Raw genomic sequence first — 12881 nt, 5'->3', positions numbered from 1 at the left:
AATTTATTTTTCGGGTTTATTAATTCTTAAGTATTTAAGGTAAAAAAATCGCTCATCGCCTGTATTACGTGAACATTTAATGCCCACGTATTAAAAAAATAAAATAATAGTTAAATTACTAAGAAATCTAAATCGGTGTAAGTTTATTCCTTTTTCCCAAAGAGGAATCTAAAGAGCACGATTATCTATTGCAGTCGTAATCGCTCCGTAATACATTGTAATTGTTGACACTTCACGACTTTAATTTTATCTTGATATATTTAAAATAACCATTAATATTAATAAAAAAATAAGTAGGGAAAGATACGAAAAATGTCATTTTTCGTATCTTTAAAATATTATAATTATAATGAATCATTAAAATATTATAATTATAATGATTGGCATTACAAAAACATATTTTTTAAATATAGTTAAAACATGCCTTAAATTATAGGTTTGATCTATTGGTTATAATACTTGCGAAAATGAATAGGACTATTTTTATAAATAGAACTTGACAATAACCAAAAGTCGGTTGCTGTTATAACTATTTAAAAAAATTATACTGTCAATCTGCCGCTGACATTTGTGTCTTGACATCGAGCCGCTCAGTATTTTGTGTTTACGTATTGGTTTATGTATTCATTCTGTATAGCAGAGTTTAACATATATTATGGAAAGGTTATCAAACGAAATAGCACCAATTAAAATAATTATGTGTTAAACTCTAAAGCTTTCACTATATCACGCGAAAAAATTAAAACAATTTAAGAATGGTGATGAGTACACTAACAATTCAAGATGTTCTATATTTAGGGTCGAATAAATCGAACATCAAGAAAATTGATAAAGATGCTATTCTTCCTTTCCTTATATTACCACTTTTACTACTTGCTGCTACTATAAATCGAACGATAACAATAATTATTATGGTTGTAATTGGAATGTGTGCATTGTATATTATATCCAGACCACGTCAGAAGAACAGGTTTGATATTTAGTTAAAGTATAATAAACATATTTTCGAGTTGTTATAAAAAATTAGGATATTCAAGAGTTAAATATATACTTGTATAAACTTTTCGTCAAGTATGGAGCGTTTGAGACAGATAAACAAATGTTAATGATTTATATAGTAATGGTTTTTGGAATTATAGTTTTGGTGTTACTTTTTTACAGTTATTGTATTTACTAAACTTCTAAACTTTACTTAAGAGGTAGATTTAATTTTATAACTAAGTTTATGAACATCATTAATAAAAATTGCATGTGTATGTGATGATTAGAAGTCATTTGCATCAAAGATCAATTACAATAATAGAAATTGCTGATTTTTTAAACACACAAATTTTTTTTAAATACTTCTCGTAAATACTTTATATTCTTATAAAAATAAAGCACTTTTTATAGATCTTAAAGGAAGGTCCAACTTAATGATTGCCGATTACAAACTTACAAACACTGTAGGTAACATTATTTTTTAATGCTTTTTCCACTTAGTGAATACATGATTTTAAAATTATTGTCTTAAGACTCAAGCATTACTTTCACAGTTTCTTATCCTTATTCTTATATCCAGACATTTCATATGGCATTAGTATAAGAGAATATTAAAGAAATTTAGCTATTTATTTGCAATTTTTTCCTTTTATAATGAAATAAATTTTAAAAAATTCAAAATTTTAATCACTAACAAAATAGGATGTTATTTATTGTGCACTAAATAATGAAGACCACTTTAATCTATTTCATCATCTCTAAAGTAATAAATAATTTTATATAGACACTACAAAAATTTTGCAATTTCAGATCACCATTCTTTTTCTCATGGACTTTGTCTTCTGGAGTTTGGATGTTTTTAGTATATGAGATTGCAATATTGGGATTGCTTGAAATAACACAATTTGAAAATTTCATTTTTTTCATATTGCTGTTATGCACATGTTATTTCTTTTACAAAGTGAAAGCAATTGCCGATTTTGAATTGGCCACTGGACCATCAAAAGGGAAGGAATACAGGTGATATTTTATTTGTGATTCTCAAAAGTTAGTTATTAGACTAGTTCCTGTGATTAATACTTCTTTAATTGAATAAAATTGGACTTACAAGCAAAAATTTAACCAATTATTATACAATAATTTTTTTTAATTAGTATTTTCCTAGCTTATCTATTCTGTTCATTGAATAGTTTAGATATTTATCATGATCCCTTATCTTCATTACAACAAAGTATTTTAAAACACATTAAATACAGATAAATAACCTGTAAACACATGGCAAGCTTGTCATTGAAATCACAATTTGTCATGTATTTTAAATTGTTTTTATTTATTACTTATTGTATTTTCTTGGCAATGCATAAGTGATATTATGAAACTGACTGCCTTTCTGCACAGATTTCACATTCGCCTCTAAGTCATAATAATCAAACCAACTATAACCAATTAATAATTTTTTGAAAAATGTTTTTTTATTTATGATATTAATATATATTTATTAATGTTCATTAACTGTTTTTTCAGCCCAGTATTGACATCTGATTCACATTATTGTCAAGTATGTCAAATTGAAGTTAATGATAGATTTTTCCATTCTATTTGGTAAGATAATTTTTAAAAATATATTTTTGTTTTATATTAAAGAGTATATAAAATTAAATTATTTTATATAGGTGGAACTGTTGCATAGTCAGACAAAATTACATGCACTTTTTGGCTGGACAGATATTTGCTTTTTCAACCCTATTATTTGGGATTAATTTGGGTCTTACAACAGTGTGTCAACCATTCTTACTGTATGGTACTATTCTTTTACCTGAAAACTGTGAAAATGTGTACTATGATTTCCAGTAAGTATTTTAATCTAAGTAATATTAAATGTATTTAAGCTTATTCGAGAAAAAAATACTAATTAAAAAAGTTAGTAAGTTCAAGAAAATTTTACCTAATATTTTTAGAAATGGAGGACTATTTTCAATATTGCTTTTCTAAACATAAGAAAACACTTAAACACATTGAACCTCACATTCAGAACTAAAATGTTAAATATGTATAGGGTCAACTGTGTAAATTATACTATGAATTATGTACAAAAAAAATATTTCATATTTATACAAAACTTCCCAGAAATACCTAATTTATGTTGGAAATAAACAACAAATTATACAAATTTACACATATTCTTTAAAAATGTCTTTAAATTTTGTGTGCAATTGTAGCATGTTTTACATTAAATTATAATCAATCAATGTATAACAAATCTGAAATTAAATGCTAACTTTTGGTTTATTCCCACAAGTATACAAAAATTTCGTAAAAATATCTAGAATTGGTAAAAAATAATCATATCTTATATAATTAATATCTTTAACCCTTAATTAGGCGCATGGGGTCAGAGCCGCTTGAAATTCAAAAAATTATGGCTTACAGTCTTCAGAGCGTACTAACGCTCTTTCTAGCTTCCTCAATCCCTCCGGGGTACGCAAATTAGTCGCATTCAGAACATTAACTCTTGTGCACACATCGCTGTCCTTTAGAGAGCTGACCCCATGCGCCCAGTTACGTCCCATTTTTTGGCGAAGGTAAGTTTTTACTTTTGTGATTTTTTTTGTGTTTATATTAGTATATTGTTTACTGTTTATCTTTGTATGTGTGTATTTTGATACGGTATGATTTCTTTATGTATTTTTAAGTTTTTTTCGATGCTTTTTCTTTTTTTTTTTGAATTGAAATGCCTAACGACAAACAAGTATTGCAATGGCTGGATGAAGTGCTTGATGAAGAGCAAGATGTTGCTGGTTCGGATTCGCAAGACGAAACTTTAAACGATGCTGCCATTGATAGTGCTCATAATTCAGAAAGCGAAATTGAGGAGTCTGAACATATCCAAGACATCCCTGTATCAACGGAAGATAATTATTTTTTATCCCGACATACTCAGAGAAATGGCCCGAAAGTGAAATGGTGTAAAATACCACCAACGAACGCAGTAAGGACCCGAGCACAAAATATTATTTTACATTTACCTGGAGTATAAACATATCTGGCATCAACCCATTTGTCATACACAAAGCTAATACTGAAAAGACTTTGACATATACAAGACAGATTTTCTTGAAGAAAATAGCTGCGGCACTTGTGGAAGATCACCAAAAACGTCGCATACAACTACGTGCTGTACCAGCGACAACAAAAAAACGGCTCCATGAAGTTTATAATGTGAACAAGGCGGTTTATCAATCGACAGCTAAGCGCGGGCGCTGTTCATCATGTCCTAGAAAGGACGACAAAAAAGTGCCAACAAAATGGTTCAAGTGTCGTAAATTTATTTGTCAGCAACACTCAAGGACTTACTGCGTCGGATGCAGAATAGAAGATTCCGCTGATGAGGCTGAATAAACTTTATTTCTTAAGTTGATCTCGGCTATGCCAAAAAAATTAGTTTAAAGAGAGGTTTACCGTTTTTGTTTTTTTTTTTAATATTTTTAATGTCATAGTAAGTTTTTGTTTCTTAAAGTTAAGTATATTAAAGAACTTTATTAATCACTATAGTAATCCATTAGGTTTTATTCCTTTTTGATACTCTTTTCCCAATATTTTTTTGGGGTCATTTAAGACCCCATGCGCCTAATTGAGTGATTTTCTTAATGCGCCTAATTAAGGGTTAAATTCTTGCAGGTACGCAATTGCATTTGTTTGTTGTGTTTATGCACTGGGATACTTGTGTATTGTTACCTTCGTATTGATGCATCAAATTGTTATATATATACCAAAATATATGGGTAAGATTAATCTGTTCTTGAATTTAAAATGTGTTGCGATATTCAGTAAAAATATGTTATGTCATGGTATTAAATATTTGTTTTTTCTAGCACCGCAATGGAAGAAGTTAGTGAGTGTAACGGTTTGATTAATTGCTGATATTTTATTACAATAACAGAAACAGAAACAATGGGTGAACAATTTCCTAGAGACCTCTCAAGACTTCTGAGATTACGCTGGAGATTATTTTTTTATTTATTCTGAGTATTGTACATTAATAAAAAACCAAAAAGTCTTTATTTATACATAAAGAAAATGTAAGTACAACTTTTAACAGTTTACAATTGCTAACGTCGGAGGAAAAACTGGAAAATAAATTCATTAAATTGTCTGACATTTTAACATTTGACTAAAAACTCGTAAGACCTGAATGATTAGAGTTGTCTTTAACTTCAACTCTTTATGAAACATTATCTATCAATATTGAAAAGCCATTCTTTTTTTTAAATAAACTCTCGCTGGAAATAATTTTTTACTTATAAAACACGAATATACAACTTACAATTAGTTATGAAGCATTACATCTCACCATATAAGGGCAGTGACTATTTAGTTATCTCTTTGCTAACATTTTTTGTTTGGGATAAAGTAGTAAAATTTCTTAAAGAATATTAAGGTATTGTATAGCACTACTGATATTTTGTAAAGTTATCATTAATGTTATCTTTCGTATTGGTACAATTAATAATAAAATAATTAGTGTAATTTGTAACTCAAATGAAAGTATTTTTATAAGAAATTGTTATTTAATATATTTTTTAATAATCTTTAAACTTAAAGGCATTGTAAATATGATTAATGCTTATTATAATTTATTCTTTGCCGAGTTTAAATGTTGTATTATATAAAAGACTGTAAATTGCCTATACTCTAGATTGTTTAATCAAAAATAATTTGCTAACATTGAATTTTATTAAGACTTACTGTTGATTTTAACTAAGAGGTTCTTTATTAGTTTATTTTTTAAGTTGATTTCTTGTACCTAGTATATGTGATAATAGCAAAGAGTGTTTAAGGTAGTGACTAATGAGAAGTTATTAAAATACAATATTTATAGCAATTCTGTGTTTTAGGTCGAGTAATACTTACACATGTATGTATAATATTTTGTTTACTGCTGTACTGAGATTTTCCAGTAGAGATGATAATGGACATAATAGATAATTAATTAACAAAATCGTTTGTAAATTTGCTTACTTTTATTATATACTGCACGGAAATAAAAATTTGACTCATGGAACATATAACTTTTTATAAAATCAAAACGACATCTGCTATGGTACCGATATTTTACTAAGACTTGATGTAAGATAAATCATAATAATTATACGTTATTCATGGTACCTCTTCTTTCAGTAGACCTTTAACCCACACCGTACCCAAGTTAGTAAATAATGAAAATAAAAAATCACATAATATTTGTTAATAATTTTCGAATGAAACACGTTTTGCTTTACTTATTTAAAGCATTAACTTATAATTTCCGTTATAATACCTTAAACTTAATTATTATTCTTATTACACCTAAATTAAACTTTATAAATGCTATTCATTGGGAGGTTTATAATCTGGCACCACTTGCAGAACTTTTTCCCGCCATCTTAGTTTTCTAGCTTCTTGTTCTCTTCTTAATGCATTCAATGCTGGTAAACTTCTCCAACAAGTAAAGGTTTTGAACAGCAGTGTACTAAAACATATGCTAAAAGTACATAACGTGGAACAAAAGTGCAATCAGAGTTAATTTAATGTTTACATTTTTGTTTTTTAAAAATGTAAATATATGTAATGTATTTATTATAAGTATATATAAATAAATGTATGTATGTTTGTATGTGCACGTTAACTTCTCGCTACTTGACAATCTCCTTTTTCCATACAATGGTTGTCTGGAAGAAATTGCCTCGTTGTGATAATACCGCCCATTGTACTTTTTCTTTACAATTATGAAACAGTATATATTTTCTAACGTGTACAATAAAGAGTATTATTTAAAAAAATGTCGTTGAACCGATTCGAAGCCTAGTCTTACTAAAAAATAGTTTATGATCAGTTAATCAAGTTAGTTCATAACGGCCTATAATTTCTGTGTTATATACTGTAATTACTGTGTTGTATAAATAAAGTGTCTTGTATTAAAAATATATTTGTCTTACCTGTTATAATACAATATAGATTTGTTCCATTTAATTTCAAATTCTCTTCGTATTATTTCTATGCCTTTTCGAAAATTGCGTAATGCTAATTGTGTTAAGTATAAATCGTAATAATCTTCAGCCACCTGTAGTTTCAATTTATATTCTTCGTAGTTCTGAAATAAAGTCGTAATTATTTTTTTGTTTTACTTGTAAAAGCGATTAAAAAAAAAACTTTTACCTTTTTTAAAGAGTTGAATGCTTTAGATAGTATTTTGGTTCTATAAAACTCCTCTGCTTTGTAATTTCTTTCAAACCACATGTCCTCCGTATGCCACATCCAATGAAAAAATACATTTTTTTTTATTTGAAATAGGTAATGAGACTTAGCTTTTTCTTCATTGTCTCTTTTAATTGTAATAAGGCGCTTCAAAGGATTGATACCGTATTTTGTCATTAAATTTTTTTCATAATGAATATCTGCCATTACGACAAGTGCTCTCATTCTCTCTGCGTATTGCTTTTTTCTAATATTTTCGATTTTCTCCTTTTTTCTTTTCTCTTTTAATTCTTTTATTCTTTGTAATTTTTCATCTTTGTCCATTTCTGCTTTAGCTAATTCAGACTGAAAGAAACATATCTTTAATGCACCCTATGCGTAAATATAAAAATCTTTTAGTTCACCAGTTTAACATTTGCCAGAAAAATAAAATTCAAATTATTAATATTCGTTAAAATTAAAAATATACCGGTGAACGGAGACTGAAAAGAAGTCGTCGGTGTGATGCTCCGATATTCATTTTTTTCTCAAATGAATGAATTCAGATTGAATTGTTATTAGTTAACGAAAATGTATTTAAAGTATCTTCTTTAACTATGTAAAATAAGAAACGAATTCCTTTATAATTTTTAATTACTTATTTGTGATTATCTAGTAAATATTTTTACTATAATTAATGCCAGTATGTAATTAAATTTATCATCGTGTGAACGGTGTCCGCATCCAACGACTTCGCGCTACCTAGACTATGTCGTCGATCCACCTAGTGGGGTCCTACCAACGCCGCGTTTACCTACTGGTGGTCTTCTTTCGGAAGTAATTAAGTTTAATTTTCATTTGCAAGACCGGATGACATTAAAATTTAAATTTCACCAGATTAAGAGACCGCCAAGCTCTTATCGTTCGATTGACTAGATGCACGGAACAAAAGGTCCCCACAGGCCGAATTTCGGCTCCACCGCTCGCTATCTCCGAATTTAAGAGAGAATTTTTCACATCTAACATTATAAATAAGAAAGAGGCTAATATATAGCTACTTCCGCTATGCAGCAGTAGTAATGCAATAAAGAGATCCGCCCTGTCCTGAGGATGTGATTACATCTCCTGAAGATGCCCCGTGGTGGGGTGAAACACATGTGAGTAGATTAACGGTGGTAGTTGTGTTTCGCATGGTTTACCGCACACGTATTTATCAGCGTGCGGTGCACGAATACTGCTGCATCGCGGAAGTAGTTATATATAGTCCCTTTCTTAGTTAGGATGGATTTCCGCCAGGTAACGCATGAATCTATTAGATATTATTATAAATTCCGAGAGCCGCCTCAGAGAAGTGGAAAAACCTACAGGAAAGCACTTACTAACAGGAATATACTACTTTGCATTATTTATTGTCTTATGAACTCTTCTCGTGAATTAAACCAGAAGTTTCCTGACCCGGTTGCCGGTTAGAGAAGAGAAAACGATTTTGCTTGGCATTTTGCGAAATAAATGTATTCTCCTCTTTATAGATTTCTTTCACACTGTTATTATGTTATTATCAGCGGTTATTTCACTAGATTGAAATATGATATACGTCTCCTAAAATTCATGTTTCTAACATTCTATATGCTTCTTCCATTTCGTTACTACATCATGAATTGTAATAACATTGTGATTAGTTATAGGTGTAAGAGCTATTGGGGTGAAACGTACCGCTCATTTGTATCGATTTATTTATTAAACACCCTGTCTAATTATTAATAGTTGCAGGAATAATAAATAACGTTATGATAATAAAGTAAAAAAAATGCTTCCAAAATTCGAACTTCTTCTTTCTTTTCGAATTCCTGTATTTGACGCAAAATTTTAGAATGAATGTAGCTGTTCTGTATTTTCAAGTTTTTTTCTAAGTAATATAGTCGATTTAGTAAGATACGGTATACTATAAGTAGTGGACCACATAAATAAATGTATACTAAAATTAATAAGAAAGATACTTGTTGCTTTAGCCTCATCCGTTCTTCTTCCATTTGTCGGCGTCTCTCTCGTATTAGCGCATGTTTTTCTTCCCGTTCCCTGGCTCTTTTCTCCATGCGTTGAATAAACTGCGGTACTTTTAAACAATGTAACACCAGTTGTGGTTCTGAAAATATGACAAAAGGCCATATTTATAACACAACAAAGAAATCAAAAACCTTAAATGGGGACTTCGATTTGATGTTACGATGCTAATATTTATATTTCGTGAAACCAGACAAGCATTAATTTCTTTACACGGTTAAATATCGCCAGACATGCGTACTTATTACCCATTCTAAATGTTTCTCTCTTTGTCGTGACGGGGTACTTAGTAGTGGAGGCCTGGTAGCCGTAAGTGAAGTTAAGAGACCGAATAGAGGCCGCCGTGGCAGCCCAAACCGAGTTCCCTCAAGGGAGCCCTTATACCTCGTTATTTCATGGCGAATTCGCCTAAGCGACCTAAGATTTTTTCGGTTTACCAATCTGGGAAAACGGCCCGAGCTAGGGAGCCTACGAGTTTCACTACCTACCATCCGCTACTAAGCGTGCCCGCACCGCGGATACGGCGACGGTCGGGTTGTGGAGATAATCACTCTCAAGCCCGAAATATTTGTTGGTCAGAGACTAAATTCGCCGCGGGGACTGAGAAAGGCTTGTAAGTACTGGCCCTCTTCGGCATTTTGGCGTCTGGGTGACAGACTCGGTGAAGTCCGTTGACCGTGTTAATATGAGAAGTACGGTGTAAAAGGTTCCGGCGCACCTGTACTTCTCTCTTGGGACTAGGCTGCATGGGTGTCCGAAGTCCTACGTTCAAAGGACTATTGAGAAAATGTTCCCGGAGCTCTGACACACAGCATTGATAGAGAAACAGCGAGAAGGTTTTAGTGTGTGTAAATTCAACATAGCATGTTGTTTCTCTCTCAAGGGCTAATAGCCATTGAGAGAGAAGCGTTTCCCACATGTGAAATTAAAAAATTATAAAGTTCGTTATTACTGAAAAATAATAATACGTCTATATATTATTTAGTCTGTACTAAACTTCATTATCATTATTTCAGTCGTAGGACTTTTACTGCTTGAAATACACCACCCGAATAGGTTTCCAACAGGACTGGTTAGAAGAGGCCGCAGCCAGTGTCGTCGGATGACGCTATAAATGTCGTTTTTTCGCCTTGTAGGTGGATGTCTTACATTGCGTTAACAATCCCTGATGTCAAGAACTTTAAGACCCCAGCAGCCAGCTGTTCTGCGCGTCATGTGGCCTGCCTATCGCCATTTTAACTTGCTAATCCGCCGAAATTCATAATTCATTTAAAAAGCACTAAAATCGTGTAAAAATAACCTACCTTCTAGTTCCTTTATTTTAAGCTCGGTGGTTAAACATTTAATTTTAGGTTTTAACTGTGGATCTATTTGGTAATATGTTTTAGAAACTTCTTCTCTCATTGCTTCCAGCGATTGCTTAGAGGATTCAATTATTTTATTGTACTTAAGTTGTTCAATAATTTTAGTTTGTTCCTCTAACTTCATTTTTTGTAACGCAATTATATTCTGTTGAACTTTATATCTGGTAAAATACAAAATATTAGTATTTATCAATAAAATTCTATAAAAACTAGCATAGAGTAAAACGTATTTGTGAAGTATTGACCAAATTCTTATATACTCTTCACGTATACATAGAACACATAAGGTAAATAAATTCTATCTGCTAGGCTAAAAGCAACTCTTATAAGAAGATATTATCTCAAGATTGTCCTTAGCGAAATCGACGGACCCCCATTAGAACATCTATCTTGTTTGACCAACGACTTTTCTTCAAAAACGTCGCCGTAACGGACGACTCACTTGGAGAAACGTAGCCGGAACAGTACACCACGCTTTAATAAACTTTGCCACCCTGTGTGCTATTATCGCGTGAAACAGCTACGCGGTTAACGTCAATGTTTACTGTACTGTACTGTTTCTGAAGAAGTTGTTGCTGTTAGCCTTGCGGCTTTTACAGCTTCATCTGTATGAGTTCACGGAACAGAGGGGTCCGTGAACTTTAAAACTTAACAAAGTTTGAGCGTCGGAACTCGTATCAGGGTTTGGTGGTGTCAATGTTTAATTTCATCGAATTATTTTAAATATTTTGGCGTCTGCATACGTATATGCAGAGAAGATGGTCGTCTCACTTGTACTAACGGGTATAGTTATCGGTGTCAAACGTCGTTTTACATAATATTTTTCGAAAGTTGTTGTATATTCGATTTTTTGTTCATTACATCGGAAAATTTAATAAAAATCTTTCAATAGATAATTAAATAACTTTAACTTAATAATTAAATAACTGTGTTAACTTTCTTTATATAATCCAAAGTGCACAAAAGACTTTTATTAAATTCGTATCGAAACTAATATAGACTACTGTTTATTGAAGTTTATTTAGATTAAAGTTACTTTTACAAGACGATTAAATAAGTACTACCGCCGCGACTATTCCTTTTTTTTTGTAATAAGTATTATTGTGCTATATAAAGAAAACATTAGGAGGGAGAGTTTCTTTTACCTAAGTGAAAAAAGAGGAGAGAGGATTATTCTTTCTTTGCTTAAGATGTGCCGTTAGTCAGGACTCGCAGTTTAACAATTGGGCGATAGCGTATGTAACTTCAAGCGTGACAGCTACAACTACATTTTTAAAAGCGTTGTAGCCAATGAAATCACTGAAATACTAAGATTTACCATCTTAAAAGACGAGATGACTATCCTTTACGATATGCTATGCAGATTTATGTATTCCTAAAATTTGAATGACACTATTTTGCTTTTTATAAGGCATACTTTTGTTACATTATTATATAAGAAAAAATTCAATAAGGAATGTAAAGCACGGCCCATTTATATTATACCAGTGCTGATATATATTTACCTGTGTTGATATGTATTATAATCTCGAATGTATATTTTGGTCTTCTTAACTGGCTCTGAACACTGAGCAGAAATATTTTTTTTCTCTTCGAGTTTATCCAAAAATTTATTCACCATCGTTTCTCTTTTTTTAATTAATCGATTTTTATCGACGTACATTTTCCATTTTATCGTATACTTTTTAGCCAAATAATTATTACGACTCTTCTGTGCGTTAATTCTTAGAGGCATTATAAATAATTCTGATATTTTAGATTTATTTTCTTCAAAAGTAGCAATAACTTGTTTATCATCATTACATGTGCTTCTAACTTTTTTTCCATCGCACTTATCTATTGAGTCATCATTATCATGGGTCTTTGAATTAATAGCTATATTAGTTAAAAGCAATTGTAAATCAGTGCGAAATTCATTTAATCCATCAGATCCTTCTTGTTTATTGATTTGTGTCTTGATATTAAAATTAAAGTCAAAATCATTATTAACATTCTGCTTTGTATGAGAACTCCTTGGTTCTAAAATTTCTAGAGTTATTTTTTTCTTTTTATTAAATTCAACTTTTTCACAATCCTCTACCACATCTATATTACTGTAAAAATCTGGACGATATTTTTTCGCTTTTATTTTATTTTTTAAAGAATTAGAACTATGTAATTGTTTGACTTGCATTTTAAAATTTACGTCTTGCTTAATTACTAAATCGTGCGTATCTTTTTTACATAAAATAAAATTTTCTGGTTCATTGTCATATTGTAATA

The 12881-nt window shown here is 30.7% G+C and overlaps 2 protein-coding genes across 2 annotated transcripts; one reads left to right on the top strand and one right to left on the bottom strand.

Moving 5' to 3' along the window:
* Positions 1–603: 603 nt before the first annotated feature.
* On the top strand, positions 604–5395 carry GABPI (zinc finger DHHC-type palmitoyltransferase GABPI). Its single transcript, XM_068776716.1, has 6 exons — positions 604–970; positions 1792–2001; positions 2506–2583; positions 2655–2831; positions 4660–4763; positions 4854–5395. The coding sequence occupies exons 1-6, from the start codon at positions 756–758 to the stop codon at positions 4889–4891; spliced, it is 822 nt and encodes a 273-aa protein (XP_068632817.1). The 5' UTR covers positions 604–755; the 3' UTR covers positions 4892–5395.
* Positions 5396–6304: 909 nt separating this feature from the next.
* Positions 6305–12792, bottom strand: LOC137932859 (coiled-coil domain-containing protein 191). Its single transcript, XM_068776544.1, has 6 exons — positions 12125–12792; positions 10560–10780; positions 9192–9337; positions 7177–7560; positions 6957–7111; positions 6305–6490 (listed from the first exon to the last, which is right to left on the bottom strand). The coding sequence occupies exons 1-6, from the start codon at positions 12790–12792 to the stop codon at positions 6349–6351; spliced, it is 1716 nt and encodes a 571-aa protein (XP_068632645.1). The 3' UTR covers positions 6305–6348.
* Between the last annotated feature and the right edge of the window lie 89 nt (positions 12793–12881).

Source organism: Battus philenor, unplaced genomic scaffold (assembly GCF_028537555.1).
Source record: "Battus philenor isolate CCGP_79_NKW_IND1 unplaced genomic scaffold, ilBatPhil1.0.hap1 SCAF_12, whole genome shotgun sequence".
NCBI lineage: Eukaryota > Metazoa > Arthropoda > Insecta > Lepidoptera > Papilionidae > Battus > Battus philenor.
This window is presented reverse-complemented; position numbering and strand designations above follow the sequence as displayed.